The sequence below is a fragment of the Colossoma macropomum genome, unplaced genomic scaffold (genome assembly GCF_904425465.1).
Source record: "Colossoma macropomum unplaced genomic scaffold, Colossoma_macropomum, whole genome shotgun sequence".
NCBI classification, from domain to species: Eukaryota; Metazoa; Chordata; class Actinopteri; order Characiformes; family Serrasalmidae; genus Colossoma; species Colossoma macropomum.
In genome coordinates, this window is record NW_023494787.1 from 38535596 (window position 1) to 38555639 (window position 20044).

Here is a 20044-nt window from a genome sequence, read left to right on the forward strand (position 1 = left end):
CCAAATTGTAGATTAACAGTTATGAAGAGAAACCAGAGGTATTAAATTCACCAAACAAACTTACTCTAATTAGCTGAGACTCGAAATTATCATATGGCTTTTGAGCAGCAAAGAGAACAATACTAACACTAGTGCAGGAATGGCCTAGGTTTGGATAAAAGGGAAATAGTCACAGCGAGACTGGAATCACATAAAGTAGATTAGATTAAGTGACCCTTATTAGTCCCACAACAGGTAAATTTTACCTTCGCATTTAACCCATCCCTGCAGTGAAACACCACATACACACTAGTAAACACACACACTAGGAGGCAGTGAGCACACTTGCACGGAGCGATGGGCAGCCCTATCCGCAGCTCCCAGGGAGCAGTTGGGGGTTAGGTGCCTTACTCAAGGGCACTTCTGGTCACACGGCTGGTTCCCTAACCTCCAGCCTATGACTGCCCCACAGTAGCAGTGTGAATAAGTCTTACGACCTGATGCTTCAGACAGAGCCATGGTGATCCATGTGCCAAGAAGCCTTCTGCTCGTGTGGGCTGGAGAAGGGTCAATGGGTCAAAAGCGAGGCAGATGAAGACATGAACCTCAGGGGTGCCGCATCTGATAGGACCGGAAAGGTGAGGCAGGCTTTCAGCTGGCTCGTGTCAGCCTCTGGTGAGGAAGGCGGCTCCCCAGTTTGGCTTGCAATGGTTGGCTGGTGAAGTCAGGCCACAGCTTTATGCAAAGGTTGCTGGAGCAGACTCTTCAGGTGGATTTCACTCAGCACTGTGTTTGCTTCTGTTTCTATGTTTGTAGTGACCTATTGTTGCTATAGACATTAAAGACATTAAAAAAGAATCAACAAAACTTGAAAACAAACACAGCTAAATGCAGCTATTCAATGTATAAACACAGTCTAGCAGTTAACAATACTTATTCAAAATAGCCAAGTATGCTTCCAAATAACATTTATTAATATGTCAAGTGTTTCCCTCTGTATGCTTGATTGATGATGTCATTAAGGTAGTTTCAGAGGTCAAGCACAGCAGCAGTGCTGCCTTTCTTTTTGTTCTGTTACAAACAAAAGTACCTTTTTCTTTGTCAAGTGAGTTACTATGATACAACAACGATAGTACAGAGCTGTTAACGATGTATTTCACTCTAGGTAGACGTCCAGCAAACTATAAGCCAGCTCACTGTTTTCCGTTACACCTTAAAAATGTGGCTTCTATCACTTTTGTAGTAAAGGCAAAGCAAGACAAATTTATAAAGCCCATTTCTTACACAATTATTAGCACCCTGAGTGAGGAAAGTCAAAGAATTACTACCTATCACTGGATGAATGGCAGCTATAAGTTGATTATACTTTAAATGAATACAAATAAAAACTGAATTAAACACTGGGATAACACTGCATATAACAGTTTACCTCAAAGAGTATAAATTAAACAGGATAACCATTGCACAATTATACTTGTGCCTTCTCCATAAGCGAGGAGAAACTTCTAAAGTAGGATAACAGTGCTTTTAACCCCAAGAGAGATAAACTTAGGATAAAAAAACATTTTCCTCAACAATGTATGGACTGTTAATTAATCCTCTGGCACACTAAGTTTTTATAGAGCAGAGAGTAAAAAGGACAAAAAATAGCAAAGTGCAAAAATACAAATACTTAAGAAAAAAACAAATAATGAAAAAGTAGTTGAAGGTCTAGGCAGTTTCTTTTCACAGTGGTAAAGCCAGGTCATTTTTTCATTTTGGGTGTCCAGATATGAGGCAATTCACTGTTTAAAAATAATGTAGTTTTTCCAGGAAAATATATAAATATAAAAATGACTTATTTTGAAAAATGTCTCAGTAAAATGACCTAGTAGTCCATATTAATATCTTATAAAACATATATATGAATGTGAAACGTACATACGAATGTTGATTTATGAAGAAGTTATAAAGTGTTTATGTAAGATGTTGCGAATGTGTTATGTAGACAACCTTCAAATAAAGTGTTACCCAAGGTTGGGATAGCTACTGAAAAATTAGTAGCGACTTCACCGTGACCGTGAATGAGAAGCGCGTGACCGTTTGCTCAAACTGTCCGTGGCTCAGTCAAGATTGCACAGTTGCTACTAGCCCAGTTAACGACTGCATTCTATGGTTTAAATTTTGTGCTGATTGCCTGAAGTCTGTAGCGAAATTGTAGCGAAAATTATCGCTATAGCTACACAAACATTTGTAGAGGCTACAGCTATTAGCTACAAATATTTGTAGTTAACCACAAAATGTAACGCGCTACTTAGCTATTCTCCCATCCCTGGTGTTACCCTACTATCACAGATGCTGGCTTTTAAATTGTGAACTGAAAACAAGCTGAATGGCCCCACTTCTCTTTAGCCTAGAGAGCACGGTGTCCATTATTTCCAAAATGATTTTCAAATTTTGATTCATCAGACCACAGGACACTTTTTCACTTCTCCTCAGTCCATCTTAAATGAGCTGGGGCCCAAAGAAGGCAGCAGTGTTTCTGGATCCTGTTTATATGTGGTTTCTTCTTTGCATGGTAGAGTTTTAACTTACATTTGTGGAAGCAAAACAATGAGATTGCGAACACAACACTCACACTGCGCTGCACAGCTGTTCGATTTTAAAATGGCAGGCAATGCATTCTACTTAGCTTTGCAAATCACTTTGAGTTGTTCAGCCTGGCTAGTGCTCTGTTTTACTTTCTGTCTTTCTGGGGAGGAAACGTAAAAGAAATATTTGCTGATGATATGTGTGTCTGCTACAGTTCCCCTTTGGAGTGAGTAAAAGTGATAGCAGGTCACCTTTATCTTCTCTAAACAATACATTCTGACATAGCCTAATCAATATTGCAGCAATTCATGTCTCATCTTGTTGAGCATGACAAGTCAGTGAGCGTTTAATTAAGCATAATAGCATAAAATTAAAACATACCTCACAAAACATTATCGTGGAAGGTTTCTGGGCCAAGATATGAATTGTTCAAATATCTAAGCAGAAACTGTGCTACAAGTACAAAAATCTTGCCTTGAACCTCAGTAAAATCATGTCTTCAGCAGGTTTAAGATAAATCTCAGATAAACAGCACCATCTAGTGGCAGATGTGTGATTTTTAAATGACAAAGAAATTAAGTTTAGTTTAAACCATGGTTATGCATTAAACTGCAGCTTTCAATGACCAGTGGCACATGACTCATTTGAAACTCGGGTTAAACTCTACACCTCAGCTAAGCTAATGACAGAGCAATTGCCCCAGTGGTACAGTAATAACCAAGAAGTCGTTAGGGGGGTATCCCTGGAGGCCATGGGGCACTAACAAGCTGCTTATGTTGCTTATTAGATAGAGCTACCTTAAATGACCACACTACATTCACGTCTTCAGGGAAAATGTGCATACTTGTACAGTGTGATGTCGTACATTTATGTTACCAAACTAAAGGTGCTGAAAATGTACCTTAAAATGTATTAAATGAAACTGTATTCTGAGCAATTTTTCAACCCTACTTTTAATTATTGAAAGGTGATAACTTTTTAATAAAAATATTTTGAGTGTTTTTGGTCATGTTTTACAGTACATTTTACAGTAAATTGCTGTCTACATTAGTTTACACTGACACTGTGTCACGCATTCGATCAACTTTCTGGAAGACACGGACTTCATCTCCCAGAATCCTCTGGAACATCACATGACTGAACATCCGCACTCGGAATCCAGCTCCGGAGAGAACTCCATTGCCCAGAATTCAATGGGGTCTCATGTGACTTTGGACTTTCACCAGTCCAAAGTCGCGAACATATCAGCGTTCTCAATCCCCTGAGTACTAACTATGTTCACCTGTGCATATGATCATATGACAGATAGTTTGCAGTATTTAAGCCCAGGCTTTAGTCTGAAATCTTTGCGAGGTATTGTTTCCTGGAAACCTACTGAGCGTTATTTGCCTGTTTGATTATACTCTGTGTTTTGACCTTTGCTTTGTTTGTTCTGTTTTTGACTTTTTGCCTCTTCCCTTGGTACTTTCGCTGTTCTGACAGATCTGTGTTTTGACTTTTGGCCTGTGTTGTTGACTTCGATTTGAGCTTTGCCCTTTTTGCTTACGGTTGGTTTGGTGCTAATAAACCACCTTCATTTTTACATCCGCAAGCGTCTGATTTTCTATCACCACGTCACACACTGACACTGATGGTCAGAGAGAAATCAAGACTGTTCCCTCCAAGTTGTCACGCATTTGCCAGTATCACAGCATGATATGGACTTCATTACCCAAAACTCTCAGGAGGATCACATGACTGGGCCACTCCCCTCTGACTTGGAAAATGCTAGGGACTCCAATACCCACAATCCCCAGGGGGATGACATGACTTCTGACCATATCTCGCGCTCCTATCAGCGCTCTCGTTCTCCAGATTATAACTATTTGCACCTGTGTTTGAAGATCATATGGTCAGGATAGCATAGTTTATAAGCCCGGGCTTTAGTGAAGTTCAGTGTGAGGTATTGCTTCTTTACGAACTTACTGAGCGTTATTTCTGATCTTTTGTCTACTGTGTTTTTGACCTTGTGTTTCGCTTTCTCGACTCTACCTTTTTGCCTTACCCCTTTTTGGATACTGTTCCCGGTTATTTTGCTGATCTGTGTTTTTGACCTTTTGGACTGTTTATTGACCTGCCCTTTTGTCTAGCCTCTTGGTTTCGTTCACACGGTGATATGATCATCATTGTGTTTTGTAGTTGCTGTTTGATTTTGACCCATGCTTGTTTTTTTGACTTCGCATTTGCTTAACTCCATTAAACTACCTTTCGCCCTTTTACACCGCGAGCGTCTGGATTCTGTTGTATTGTCACACAGGTGAATAACTGCCTCGCCCTGAGAACTTGGAGAACACTCCAGAAAGTCTCATTGAAGAGTAATATTAAGAGTTTAGGAGCTCCTTCAGTTTTCTGAAGATATCAGGAATTATCTTTAGATACAGAACCACTTGAAGAACCTGTGAAGTGACTGAGCTGAACAGACTTAGACCCAGACTGAGTAAGAATGACTTTTCCAAAGCCCCTTCAGATAAAGACAAAATATTCAATGTTTCAGTTAAAAGCGATTTCAGCAACAAAGGGGGCAATGTCTTTAATTTAGATTGAGGTTAGGGCTACGTAGACAGGATACATGTTTGTTGTAGTTTTATTAGGGGTAATCCAAGACTCATAGCAAACACAGACAGAGATCAGAAAATAGGCAGGCACATACACACAGGGCAAATCCACAATCTAAAACCAGTAAAGCAAACCACAGTCTAATGCGAAGACAGCCTAGAACTCAGCTGAGAACGCAGGGACTTCACGAGGCTAAAGACCAGATGAAGGAGTATATGAAGGGCTGGTGATCAGTCCCATGAATGAGTCACAGGTGTGTGTAATAATGAAGGGGTGGAGCCAGGGAGGCCTATTCTAACAGAGGATAGTTAACACAGTTATATTTGCTTTGAATTTATGCAGAAATGCTTGTTGTTGTTATTCTGATATATATATATATATATATATATATATATATATATATATATATACACACACTGTTAATTATTAAATGCTGTATTCATCATTGTATTAAGAAATGATCTCATCTTAAGCTATTTTCAGTAATAACACAGCAAGTTACTGTGAGGCTGAGCTCTACTGCAGTGTTATGGCGTGTTATTTTATTGTTCTGGTACAGTGAATTATTGTGAAATTAATGCAACTAGTTGCCAGTAATTTACTGCAATTACTGCAATGCAGTACAAGTGATGAACCAGTTATTTTATTTGCTTCAATTCTTGATTACAGTTTTGGAACTGGTGTATTTTCATTAATACAACTTGTGGGTCTGATATCAATAGGAGGTGAAAATGCAAACACATTATTGTTTATCTTGTATGAGGCAAAGAAAGTTTCTCTAAAGAGGAGACAGATGTCTTTGTACTTGAGGTGCCAGCACAGGATAGCAAATATTGGGAACTTCCATGAAGTCTGCTAGATTCGTACCGAGGGGTCAGGGGAAGAGGCTGTCCATCCAAACACTGGACACTATTCAGTTCTACAATTGAAATAGAAATAGAGAGAGAGAAGTGTAATGAGTAAAAGAAAGAGTTAATATAAATGAATATATTTTTATGGTCATAATTTTGTGTCAATAGATGATTTTGTTGATATTTCAGAAGCATTTATATTATGAAAATTATAAAATATGTTTGTGTTAGCGTTAAAAAAAAAATAAAAAGCTTGTTCTGTGCCTCATAGCATAATTGGTAGCATAATTGTGCTTTATTGCTTAATTTAGCATTACAGGTGTTCCTGCAAGTGTGCAGAATGAATGTGGAGCCACTATTTTGTCCTAAAAGTGTTTTGAACACACACTAAGGTTTCTGATAGTGTGTTTTTGTTTGTTTTATGAATGTCTAGATTTCAACTATGTATGTAAACGCAGCATTAGGAAGTAAGACTGGGATTTTAAGCAGTTCATTCTCAAAACTTTAAACAAATAGAGAGTTAAAAAATGATTTCCATGCTGGTCTCAGCTGGTTTATGTTGCTTTATGCTGGTCTGGTGCTGATTCAGCTGGTCAGATAACATTGTCTTGCTAGTTGACCAGCATACCAGCATCCAAAACACTCATTTTTTCCAACAGGTTTGTTTGTGTGTGTGTGTGTGTGTGTGTGTGTGTGTGTGTTTTGTGAAAATTATCTTCCTGACTGCAGAAACAGGCAGATCTATGCAGTAACTAACCTGTTAAGATACATTTTTACCAAAATTGAGTCTTCACATACAAGATGTTACTTGCTGTGTTGATAAAACAGAAGCTTCCTGAATTGTTCAGTTATTGATCTCATGTGTGCTTTCACTGCATGTATAATGTGGCAGTGAGCCTGCATTACACAGCTTGATTCCTCTGTGGAGCATTAAGTTGTTTGATCAACCTCAGTCAAATAGCATGTTTTGTTGATTTACTAAGTGAAAATAAGTAGACACTTTCTCTACAGAGAACACAATTAAATATGGTATTTTCTTAAATTGTACATTTTAGTGTGCAGGTTCAGTTCAGTTGCTTTCCAATAACAGAATTTAAAAATGGAAAAAAATAAAACATCAAATATAAAATGTGCCACATTTTGTCTTATTTAATGTTAATTTCAGCCAATAAACAGTAACTGGGCATTAAAATGCAGAATTGTGTTCCCTGGTGAGGATATTTTAAATTAGTTTCACTTAGAAAATTAGAAAAAAAAATGTATTTAGAAATCTAGTGATTTTTATTTACAATTTCTTTTTAGTTCAATACTCCATTAAAATCAAAGCAAGAATAACTCATAGCACATTTGTAATTTTAATTCTTAGGTTAATGAGCCATAATTATTCTTATTTAGGAAAAATTCAATGTGGAAGACTGACTGAAAGATTGAAAGATCAAGATGAAAAACTATGCATTCTGACATAAAAAGTAAATTCTCCAATAAATTAACTCTTTGAAAATGAAACCAGTTCATTCAATGTGAAATAAATAGCTAGTGCTGTATTTATACCTAGTTAATATTTCAGTTCAATTCAGTTATTATGTAAGCCGTTAAAGCCAATATTCAGGATGCAGTTTTGAGCCTGATGATGAGAACTTCAAAGAAAATTCAGAAGTAAAAACAGCTTTGAAATTTTGGATGGCTGCATGAATTAAATTGAAGTGTTTGGTTCAAATTTTTCATAGAAATCTCTTGTGTGACCAGCAAGGCCTCAGGTGAGTTACATTGGAATGACCTGCTGATTTGTTGTTAGTTTGTGAAATAAAAGCACAAGCTATCAATCTAAACTTGTTAAAGCTACTGGTAGTTGTCACCTCAATGACCTCAAACCACTGCAGCAAGTTGTTGCCTCTGTGACTCTCTTTTGGAACTTATTTTGTTCTTACTAGAGTATAATTTGGGGTGTAAATGTGAAATAACAAAAACTTTTTCTTGAGGTATTTAATTATTATATTACACTGTATTATTGTAATTATTATATATTGTCTCTCCACAGTGGTAACATTATAGAAGAAAACCAAACAGTTCTTAACTTCTAATGTGAGTCAAGGTAAAGACACCTGTTCAAGTAATTTTGGAGTGTTTCTATTGGTCTGTTCATAAAGAAACTTTCATACTATGTAAAGGAGAGCTGCTGAGAAAAAAGTGGAGATTTTTTTTTTTTTTTAAATTGGGCATACTTTTTTTAGGAAAGTGATGATATGTTAGTTTGTTAATGTTAAACAATACCAGGGTTATATTTTTAGAAAACTGACTCTGACAGTAATAAACTCCTGAATCTTCAGGCTGGACTCCAGTAATAGTGAGAGTGTAGTCAATTTTGTTTCCTGCTCGACTGCCGCTGATTCTAGAGGGAACACCAGCATAGCGCTCTGTTGCATAGCTTATTAAGAGTTTAGGAGCTTCTCCAGGTATCTGATGATACCAGGACACACAGTCCTTCTTCTTGGTGGCTGTATCGTAACAATCAATTGCTGGATCATGTTTACAGGTAATAGTGACAGTTTGATCAGGCTGCACTGTCTGATCTCCAGACTGAGTCAACACAACCTGCCCTAAAGAGACTGTGGAGAGAGAGAGAGAGAGAGAGAGAGAGAGAGAGAGAGAGAGAAATTCACACAACTGGAATTTGAATTAGACTCTTATTAATACACTGATATGCATTTAATCTTATACTTGAATGGATCATAATTACATTATGTGAATAAGTTTATCAAACGTTTATAATCAGTGTTTTCTTACGTGAGGTGCAGGTGATGATCATCCAGATGAAGATGGTGATTAAAGTCATGATGGCTTTTTGATGTGAGATCATGTAGATCAGCTCTCAGTCATGAGGTGTTAAACTGACAGAGCTATAAACTCTCCCAGAGCACTGAAGCATGAGCTGCTAATGCAAAGTGTCTTCAGCATGAAAATCATCTTTCTGACTGTAGCTTGACAGAGAGCCATGCTGGCCTGTGTTAAATTTACAAAAGTGCTAAGATCATCATATGTTGGTACAGAGAATTGCATTAAAATATCTAACATGAATTCAGGGCAACAATACTTTTGTGTTACAAGTTTGTGTTTAAAATGAAATCACTCATTTCTTTCTTTAATATTACAGATTCTGAAATCTTCTCTTACGTGTGTTCTAATGAATAGTGTACATCATGTTCAGACAGCAGGCAGCTGTAGAAATATCTACACCTTAAGTTAGTGGTTGGTCAGCTGTGCCAGTGTTGAGGTGTGTCATGTCAGCCATCACAGTCAGCAGTTCACCTCTCACACAGTTAGCTGAATGTCCACTCTGAGTGAGGAAACCAACAGCTTGATGGCAGGAAAAGACATGACAGTAATATGTTTCTGTAGATAAGAACAGGTGACATAGCTATTACAGTACAAATACTGTAACTATGTTTAGTTGTAATTCCATTAACTGATCTGTTCTCATATATCTGTAAGACGAACTGAGCCCTGAGGAACACCACAGGTCAACAGGTAGAACATTAAATCACTTTAAATTCTTAGAATAGATGTTGCTTCATTGTAGTGTAAAACACACCACAATGTGTGTCAGGGGTTTGGGAGCTTCTCCAGCTTCTCCAGCTCATGTCATCAACTCCATCACTTGCAATACAGCTAAAAGGACTCTTTCCTGTTTCATCAGACAGAAACTGAAGAGACTGAACCTCTTGATGGGAAAGTGAAGAAAGAGGGTAAAACAAATAAGAGAATCAATATCTATCTCAAAAATGCTAAAACATTATTTGCATTAAAATTACATTCTTATAAGTCTCAACACTTCAGAAGACTGTAGAAATAAATGCGCTCTCACCTCGAGGAAAGAAGGTCAGTGTGGTCAGCAGTAGAATCAGTGTGGTCATCATTGTGCTGTGTGTGAGTGAGTCTGAAGGGACTGAAGTCTCCAGTGTTGATCACACCAGCACTCTTAAAGTGCTCTCGACAGTGCTGTAGCACAAACATAAATTAAAAACATAAAGTAATACAGTACTACATACTGTGTAATTTAGTGACTGAATTTTATGGCTTCTTATATGAATTTTTTGGATTCCTGGATCTTTGTTTTGCACCTTTTATGCAATGTATTATTTTTATGTGTGCAATGCAGGTGTTGTTGCAGGACCTGTCAATATAGATTAGCACCTACATATAAATGAACACTGTGGTTTCTGTTATTAGCAGTCAAAAGCATTGTAAAGTTATCAGTTCATGCAGCTCTCTCTCTCTCTCTCTCGCTCTCTCTCTCTCTTTCTCTCTCTCTCTCTCTCTCTCTCTCTCTCTCTCTCTCTCTCTCTCTCTCTCTCTCTCTCATTAGATTGCTGTCCTTACTCCAGTAGTCCCCTAGGGGGCTATTACTATAATTAACTTTATCTTGCCTTGTTGAGTTCAGCTCGTTGGTACTGTCAGAATCTGTCTGGAGGTTTTTGGATAGCGAGTGAATGTAATTCAGATTTGGGCATTTTTGAGGAAGCATTCAAGTAAGTGTAGAAAATTTCTTGTTTTCATACTGAAATCCATGAAGAAAGAATATCATAAGGAAATTTTTGGTTTTAACCAAAGACAGATCAAGGAAGAATAAAATGTTGAGTAAACTGAAGGAGACTGTAAACACTAGAATCAGAAGTTAATGCTGTAAATGTCTATAAATCATGAATTAGAAACATCATCTGTGATGTGTTTTGGGTTTTCTGGTTAATGAAGCTGCATTGTGTGTAGCAGGTTTGAGTTGTTCTAGTTAAACAGTGCAGCTTTAGTGCAGGAGGTTTTTGTACAGACACTGAATGAGGTTGTATCACTGTGGTGGACTTTTGGTGGAGGAACTCGACTCTCTGTTGGAAGTAAGTCAATTTCTTCTTATTATAATGTATAATTTTGTAGAAGATCCAATAAATTACAATTTGGAAAACTGTATTAGTTGTTTAAATATTAAAATTAAAATTAATTTTAATTTCAGTTTACCTAGTATTTAAAAAGCATACCATACATGTGATTTACCTTATTTTAGTATCAGTAATTTTTCAGTACATCAGTATTTTTAGTTATAATATGGTTAATTTGTATTCTTTTCCCATTTTTCTGTATAAATAAAAAAGTCATAAAATAATAATAATAATAATAATAATAATAATAATAATAAAACTATTTCAGTTGATTTAGCAAGATCTGCTTTATAATGGAAATTGCTAGAATTGAAGTAAATTTCAGGGTAACATTTAGTGCCTACATTTCAAAATAGTCTCTAAAAATGATTATTAGTTCAGTGGAGTTATTACATTATTAGAGTAACACTAATAAATACACAGACACTTGAAAATGAAATAGATAAAAAGTTTATGCATTGATTTAACTCATTATTAATCATTTAATTAATATGAAATATGTTTACATTTAACAATTTAAAGTAATTTCAATTAATCTAATTTATTTGTTTGACATCTGAATTTTACATACCTAAAAATACTATCATTATTTTGCTGATTTATTCTTTTCAGAATTTTCATTTGTTCTTTAGTTATTATTAAAGTGTGTTTAGAGATTCGTTAAAAAAACTAATTTAACATGTTGATTATTTACTATGTGTTTTAATGAGCTGCTGCTCTCAGTTCTGCTTTATGAACATAAAGTCTGTTAAAGGGAAGTGAAAGAGTCTCAGAAAGACTGATAGAACTGAATATGACTATTTCAGACAAGAGAAACTCCTGACTATCATCTCTCTCTCTCTCTCTCTCTCTCTCTCTCTCTCTCCCTCTCTCTCTCTCTCTCTCTCTCTCTCTCTCTCTCTCTCTCTCTCTCTCTCTCTCTCTGCAGGTGACACTCGGCCCACCCTCACAGTGTTGCCCCCATCCAGTGTGGAGCTGAAGCAGGGGAAGGCTACACTGGTGTGTCTGGCCAACAAGGGTTTCCCCTCAGACTGGACGCTGAGCTGGAAGGTGGACTGCAACAGCCAGACGTCAGGTGTGAGTGTGAGTGGGGGTGTGCTGGAGAAGGGAAACGGCCTCTACAGCTGGAGCAGCACCCTGAGCCTCACTGAGCAGCAGTGGAAAAATGCACATGCAGTGAGCTGTGAGGCCAGACAGGGCAGCCAAAGCCCAGTCACCCACAGCTTGACCACAAAGCAGTGCACTGACGTTTGAGAGTGTACTATATACACGCTTATATATATATTCTCTATCAGTCTGTGCTGTTTTAGAGTTTCTGCTGATGTGCTGCTAAACAGTTTTTAAGATCCAATTCAGATTTTATTGTCAAAGGTTCTGCATGCTTTAAAATGATATGCTTTATTAAAGATTGCAAAATAAAAGCTTTTTGAATCAAGACAGTATTGGGCAATTCACTTTTTATCTGATATGTGCATAATACATACAATAGAGATTATTATCTGTGTTTAAATTATATTTTAAAATATTATTGTAAATAACTGTGTTGTAATTACAAAAACTCTACAAAGTTCTGATCTGGAAATGAATCATCTGTTCCACTCATGCAAACATATACATGCAAACTCACTTTGCTTTACACACGCTTCTGGGAAATCTTGTGTTTAGATGTGTGTTTTTCTCTGTAGTAGCTTTATGTTTGATTGGCACATAGACAATGAACACCTTATTTTCTCAAGAAATCAGGATATGCAACAATCCGGAGTCTAATAGAGTAGTTAGGGAAATATGAGAGGTAAGATAAGTGTGTGTGAAGTTTAAACTGAGAAAATTTCAGCAAAACATACATACTGCACTCATGATATCTTTGTTTCCTCTGTGCTAAATAAGAATTTATTTTTTTACTTATATCAGTATCTCAAAAAGATATGTTAAGTTTCATATTGCGCATTTCTACTATTACCACCATAATAATACACCAATAACACTCCAGCGTCATCAATGTAATGGAAATCACAGTAATTTTAGGATGCCATATTATATCCAATCAGAATCCGAAGTGTGAATTCCAGCAGTATAGATGAGTGAGGTTTACAAAGCACTTTTGTTGTCTATTCAGAGAGCACTGTTAAATGCTGTAAATATAAATGTAAAGTTTGGTAGAGGAGTATGGGAGACAAATCCAGCCAAAAAGAAATTAAAATTAAAACAGTAAAATGTAAATGCAAACCTCTTTTGCCATTTCCTTTTCCTAATTTTTCACATATACATGAGTCATTTGTGACCAAAATAAAAATGAAAAATGTTTCTTTTTCATAGCAATAGGCTGCATATCTGACAAAATGAAAATGAAAATGTAAAATGGATAAATCAACAGCAGAGTGACAGTTCGTGATTCAGTTTTTGGTGTGGACGTGCTTTAAGTGTCAGAATGAACTATCATAGTTTACTATCATAGTGTGTCAATATCACTAATACTAACATGATAAATATTGACAAAAATTATATTTTCCCCTGAGTTCTACCAACTTGATTGCATCCAGAGCATAAACAGTACTTTAAACATTCCTTAGATTCACTGAGGATCCTTCATCAAGCACATCATATTAAGCGAGAGAGTTGCTGCAAGTAATGGTGCATTTTAATGTGTTTAGCATGGATTTAACACATTACTGTATAAAAAAGATACTTAATGCAAATTGTTTTATGGGCTGTAGCTACAGCACAAGAGGTTTTATAGACAGTAAATATCGCTGTAGACAGATTGTAGACAGTACATATTACTTTGTCTGAGGCTGAGACTAATATTAGTTAACATTAGCATTAGCTGTGTTTGTGGTAGCTAACTGATCTGACTGTCTGTAATATATTTTTTCCTCAGTTATCATGTTCATAAAGCAATCTACATTACATAAATACTTTCCCTATATAGATTACCTATATAACATTGCTCCTATGGTCCACTCGCTAATAGCTAACATCACACACTTCTAGGTATTAAACCATTAGACCATTAGGGAGCGAGAGTGAGGTGAGGTCTGTGTTGATATTCAAAATATGAATTTGTGTTCTTATGGTTGGCATCAAAAAAGAAAGGAGGGAGGTGTAAGAGTTAGAGGCTGACAGACATGGGGTGAGAACAGCCATATTACAGAGAGGGAGTGAGGCAGGAAGTGAGGCAGGGGTGCCTAGAAACACATTGTATGTCATTAATTGTAAGTTATTAAACAGTTTTAACTGTGCTCTCTCACTTATATTACACATTGTTAACATACATAGTGTTACATAACTTGTCCCACTTTTTAACTTTTATTTAAAAAAAGGATGTTACATATAAAACATTCATATCTACAAACCCTCCAATGTTCAACCCAGAGCTACACTCTTGCCAAAAGGAGCTGAATACACAGCTTTCACTAGAATCATCTCACTTGTCCAAAGACAATTAGAACAGAAACAATAAAGAATGGTTTGGTGCAGCAGAATTGAGATTATGATTAATTAATTAATATATTTTCAGCCAATGATTTTACTGATTTTGTATCTTTTAAAATGCTATTCTTAGAGAAATTCCTAAGCTGTTATTTTTACAGCATCCTGGAGGAGACATGGGGTGTCAATTCACAAAGTCCCAAAGTTGTGCATCGTAATTCCCAAAGTCATGCCCCGTAATTGTGCTGCAGAAACGTAAATGTCCTAGTAGTCTTCCTGTACTACACTTCCGTGCGAAAAAAAGAAAAAAAGAGCTAAGCCCAAAACACTAATGGTTTTCCCCAGGTCAGAGTCCAGATTTCACCCATATGGAGAATATTTGGTTTCACATTAAACACAAGCTAGCTCTGCAATGTTTTTCAACTGTTTGAAGGCATCAGTGCTGAGTGGAACAATATTGACTCTTCTTTCTGTAAAAGGCTATAAAATTACCCATAAATTCAACATTTGAAGAAATCTTGGGGGAGACTCCAGAATGTCTAATTGTAGTATAATATCAAGAGTTTAAGAGCTTCTCCAGCTGGGAGTCAGAACCACTGGCAGTCCTATAAAACTCAGAGCTTGATTTGAAGCCAGTAGTGACTGTCTGATGGAAAACCAGACTGAGAAAGAACTTTATCTGCCCCTGCAGATAAAGTCAAAATATTCAATGTTTCAGTTACAAGTGATTTCAAGGAAAAAAACATGTGATGTCATTAGATTCCTAAAAGTGTTCAGATGAAGATATAACATTAGGGGTTTGTAGGCAGGACACATGTGTGTTGTAGTTTTATTAGGGGCAATCCAATACTCATAGCAATCATAGAGAGGGATCAGAAAGCAGGCAGGCATGTACACCCAGGGCAAATCTGTAATCTAAAACCAGTAAAGCAAAGCACAGGAAAACCACAGTCCAAAGAGACCATGGCCTAGAACTCAGGAGTAAACACAGGCACTTTACAGGGCTCATTGCAAAATGAGTAGATGAAGGGGTGGGAATCAGTCCTAGGAATGAGTCACAGGTGTGTGTAATAATGAAGGGGTGGAGCCAGAGTGGAGCAGGAACTGGAATGAGCCATTCCACACTGAGCAGGTCCAAGAGTTTCACAGAAGGGGAAGACATTGTGACAGAAGATGGAGGTATACTTACTTTGAGTTCATGCAGAAATGCTTGTTATTGTTATTCAGAAAAGCTCTCAGTCATGAATTGTGAAACTGACAGAGCTATAAATTCACTCAGAGCACTGAAGCATGAGCTGCTGATGCCAAGTGTCTTCAGCATGAAAGTGCTGTTTAGAAAACAAAACTGAGGGGTCAAACTCCAAGAACCATTTTACCATGCAAAGAACCTGTTAATCATGCAAAGGGTTCCCTGAGTGTTCATGGTTTTATATAGAACCATTTTCTTCACTAAAGAACCCTTGATGAAAGATCTTTTTTATGTGTGTATAGTAGAGTGTTAACTAACCCTTCTATAAGTTAAGAATAGCCAGTTTGCATTGTAGTCCATACAGTAACGGTATGCCTTGTGCTGTGTTTACATGTTGCCATTAAAACAACAATAACAAAAAACATTGTTCCATGACTCATAGCATAAATGGCAACTGTACACAGCTGACAGCAGCATGCACCAATATGAATGTTGCCATGGTGATAGCATTGCTGCCATTCCTGCGCAGAGGAAAGGTGCAGTCACTATTTTATCCTAAAAGTGTTTTGAACACACACTAATGTTTCTAATAGTCCGCCTTTGTTGAAGTTCAGGAGTTGATGTACATGAGCAGCAATGCCTGGACTTCACCTACTCTCATTCAGCATGTTTCTGAAAAAAACAAAAAAAACATTATTCCAATTCTGCAGCCGGCAGAAGTAAATTAAACTTGTGATAAAACTTTCTTTTCCCCGCTGTGGCCAGAGCAATGTTTCCACTGGCAGAAAAACTGGTTTGCTGTTGTTCATCTACCACCAACATGTAAATGCAGTATTAGGAAGTAAGCCTAGGATTTTAAGGGGTTTATTCTCAAAGCTTTCAAAATAGGAATTAAAAAAAGATTTCCATGCTTGTCTAAGCTGGTTTAATTGGTTTACACTGGTCTGGTGCTGATTCAACTGGTCAGCTATCATCATTATGCTGGGTGATCAGCATGCCAGCATCCAAAACACAAAAGTTTAGGTTTATGTGTGTTCAGGGCATTCTGTGAAGAGTGTATGTGAATGTGAGAGAAAGAGAGAGACAGAGGGAGAGAGATGAAAAGAGACTAATCACTGGATGAATAAAGATGTTTATGTTGATATTCATTGTGTATATTTAGATGTGTGTGTGTGTGTGTGTGTGTGTGTGTGTGTGTGTGTGTGTGCGTGTGTGTGTGTGTGTGCGTGTGTGTGTGTGTTTAGTTTTTATCAGTGGATCGTGTCATCTTCCCCCTCAGCATCTGCAGCCGTGCCGTCTGACTGAAGGAGGTTTTGTATGATGATATTTCACTGTGTGAACACCCACACTATGTTTGTGGAAGTTCCTGTGTTATGTTCACTCTGACAGTAATAAACTCCTGAATCTTCAGGCTGGACTTTACTGATGGTCAGAGTGAAGTCAATGTGGTTTCCACTCTCACTGCCACCGAATCTAGGAAACTCCAGAAGCTCTAACATCCAGCTTCTCCAGGAATCTGATGATACCAGGACATACAGTATTGTGTTGTATCTTTTTTAACACACCGAACTGCTGGGTCATGTTTGCAGGTAGTAGTGACAGTTTGATCAGGCTGCACTGTCTGATCTCCAGACTGAGTCAACACAACCTGCCCTAAAGAGACTGTGAAGAGAGAGAGAGAGAGAGAGAGAGAGAGAGAGAGAGAGAGAGAGAGAGAGAGGAGATTAAGTTTATGGTGCTTTTTAAACTAAATTTTGTCATATTAATTGTAAATCACATTATAAAAACACCATACACGTTTAAACTAAATCAATAACAACAACAACTTTCAAAGAAAAAAAATGTTGTATCATTTCTACATTACTTAAATAAGCCTTGAAATGTTCACATAGAGTTTCATCTAATTTTAATAATCACCCCTGATAACATAATGTTTTCTTTCGTGAGGTGCAGGTGATGATCATCCAGATGAAGATGGTGATTAAAGTCATGATGGCTTTTTGATGTGTGATCATGTAGATCAGCTCTCAGTCATGAAGTGTTCAAATGACAGAGCTATAAACTCTCCCAGAGCACTGAAGCATGAGCTGCTAATGCAAAGTGTCTTCAGCAGGAAAATCATCTTCCTGACTGCAGAAACAGGCAGAGCTGTGGCGTTAATGCTAACTGAACTTTACTATATTTGGGCTTTCAGATACAAAATTTTACTTGCTGTTAAACAGAATGTTATCGGAAATATTTTGTTATTGAGCTCATATATGTGTCACATGTGATTGTGAATCTGTATAATCTCTCTTGTTACAGAGGCACTGCACTATAGGCCTCTCAATCACTTATAAATGATGAATGAATGATTTCATTGTGGCAGTATATTATGGAGTTAATATCTTTAATGTTGATCCTCTGCTTTAATGTGCTTCCCTTACCATAAAATCAATGCTACATCACTTCTACATCATTTCTCATAGAACTGAATAATCAATCACCAACAGCCTCGTGAAATCAGAGAGTGATGAGTAACTGTAATATGAGTCAGCGTTACAGGACATGAAGATTGTGTAACGATCAAAAAAGTGTCTTTGCTGGGTTCACCTTTGTTGGGTCACCAATAGCCAGCAGAACAGCTTTAATTTTATGTTGGCATATATTTTTTAGGTCTTTGGAGCTGTACTGGAAGGATTTAAAGATATTCACTCAACTGTTTTTATCTGCCAAGTGTGACTAAGTGACTAGGTGTACAAGAAATGTTTCTTGGTGTAAGTGTCAGCTTAAAATGAAATCCAATAAAATACAGATATAATACAGAAAAAGACATACTATATTAAAACATAATTTAGACAATACACAAACAATTTGCAAGTAGGGTGTGCAATGGAACTTAAGTACAGTGGCAATCAAATACTGAGGTACATATACACAGTTTGTACAGCTAAAAGAATTGAGCAGCAAATGTAAATGTAAATATGAACAAATTTCTAACATTTGTATATTGCATCAAGTTAAAGTGCATATGTGCACTGGTTGCAGTGGAGTGAAGTGGGAGAGACACTTATTCAGAATCATTATGCCATGGAATATACAGTGGTGCACATTACAGTGTGTGTAATAAAGTGCATGTGCAGCAGTTTAAAGCAGAGGGATGTGAGAACGGTCTTTGCTTAGGAGGATGAAAGCCTGCAGAAAGAAGCTGAAGAGATGACAGCTGGTCCAAGTCTTTGGGGCTCTCATACCTTGTCTCCACTAAAAGGGAAACCATTGGAAGAGAGAATGACCGGGGTGTCAGGGGTCAGCCGTGATTTTCCCTGCCTTCTTCCTCATCATAGTTGAGTAAAGACTTTCAAGGGTGGAGAGCTGACAGCCGATGATTTTCTCTGCACATCGCACTGTTCACTGTACACTGCGCTTGGTGTGCGAAGATGCAGAGCCAAACCAGATGCAGATGGAGAATGTGATGATGAACTCTGTTATGGCAGTGTAGAACTGGACCAGCAGTGCTTGAGGCAGCCCAAATTTCTTGAGCTGTCGCAGGAAATACAAGTGCTGCAGGGCCTTCTTCATAACTGCAGTGCTGCGTCCACCCATTCAGTGCTGGACTCAGGCTGTTTGAGGGGCAGGGGCAAAAAAATACAAGGACAGTGCATCTGAGACTACATCAAAATGCTTGCTAGATATTAACCTAATTTATCAGCCCCTTGCAAAATGCAGAAAAGGTTTGTTAGCAGCCATGCAGTGAGATTTGAATGTAAGCAGGGTTTGAGTGGTAAATTTGGCAGCACCCCTAGACTGTTGTTGCGGCACCCTCTTTTGAAAAGCCTGCCTTAGAGGGCATGTTGTAGGGGAGACTGTAGGGCACTTCACTGTGTTTCCTTAATTGGAAGGGCCTCTAAGAGGGGCACTTCATGAGTTTTATGATCAGAAAGGCAACTGTATGGAACATCAAACTTATCCCATTGTGAGGGCACATATTTTTACTTCCTCTCAGTTTGTGGACTTATCGTTGTTTGAGATGAGACTGACCAGAGTAGTGTCATCTGCAAAATTAATAAATTTAACAGTGTAACTGTCAGAAGTGCAGTTATTGGTGTAGAGAGACTAGAGCAAGAGAGAGAGCACACAGCTCTGTGGAGCACCAGTACTGAAGCAGAGAGGATCAGAAATGTGATCACGGTCCAGGTATGTTTTGGTCATTTGATTTTGTTTCCTATTAGACAAGAAGTTGTTTATTCAGTAGTAAGCAAATGGGGGGACATTTAGCTGCCACAGTTTAAGGTCGGGAATGATGGTGTTGAAAGCAGGGTTAAAGTCTATAAACAGTAAAATATAATCCTTTATTAGACCTACAATGGGAATTCTCAGAACATGTATAAGTGTTAGGGCCATCCAGGTGTTCTAGGATGTAGTACAGAGTAGAATTAATGATGGTGGTGGTGGAGAGCTCTGTCTAAAAATATCAGTACAAAATCTCCCTAGCTGCTCAATTGCACATAGACTAGCATATGATT

General features: G+C 37.5%; 1 gene segment (V, D, J or C); it reads left to right on the top strand.

Moving 5' to 3' along the window:
• The first annotated feature begins 506 nt into the window (after window positions 1–506).
• On the top strand, window positions 507–12300 carry LOC118804922. The segment is given in 3 exon segments: window positions 507–617; window positions 10780–10882; window positions 11853–12300. Coding segments are annotated over 3 exon segments (540 nt in total).
• The last annotated feature ends 7744 nt before the right edge of the window (window positions 12301–20044 follow it).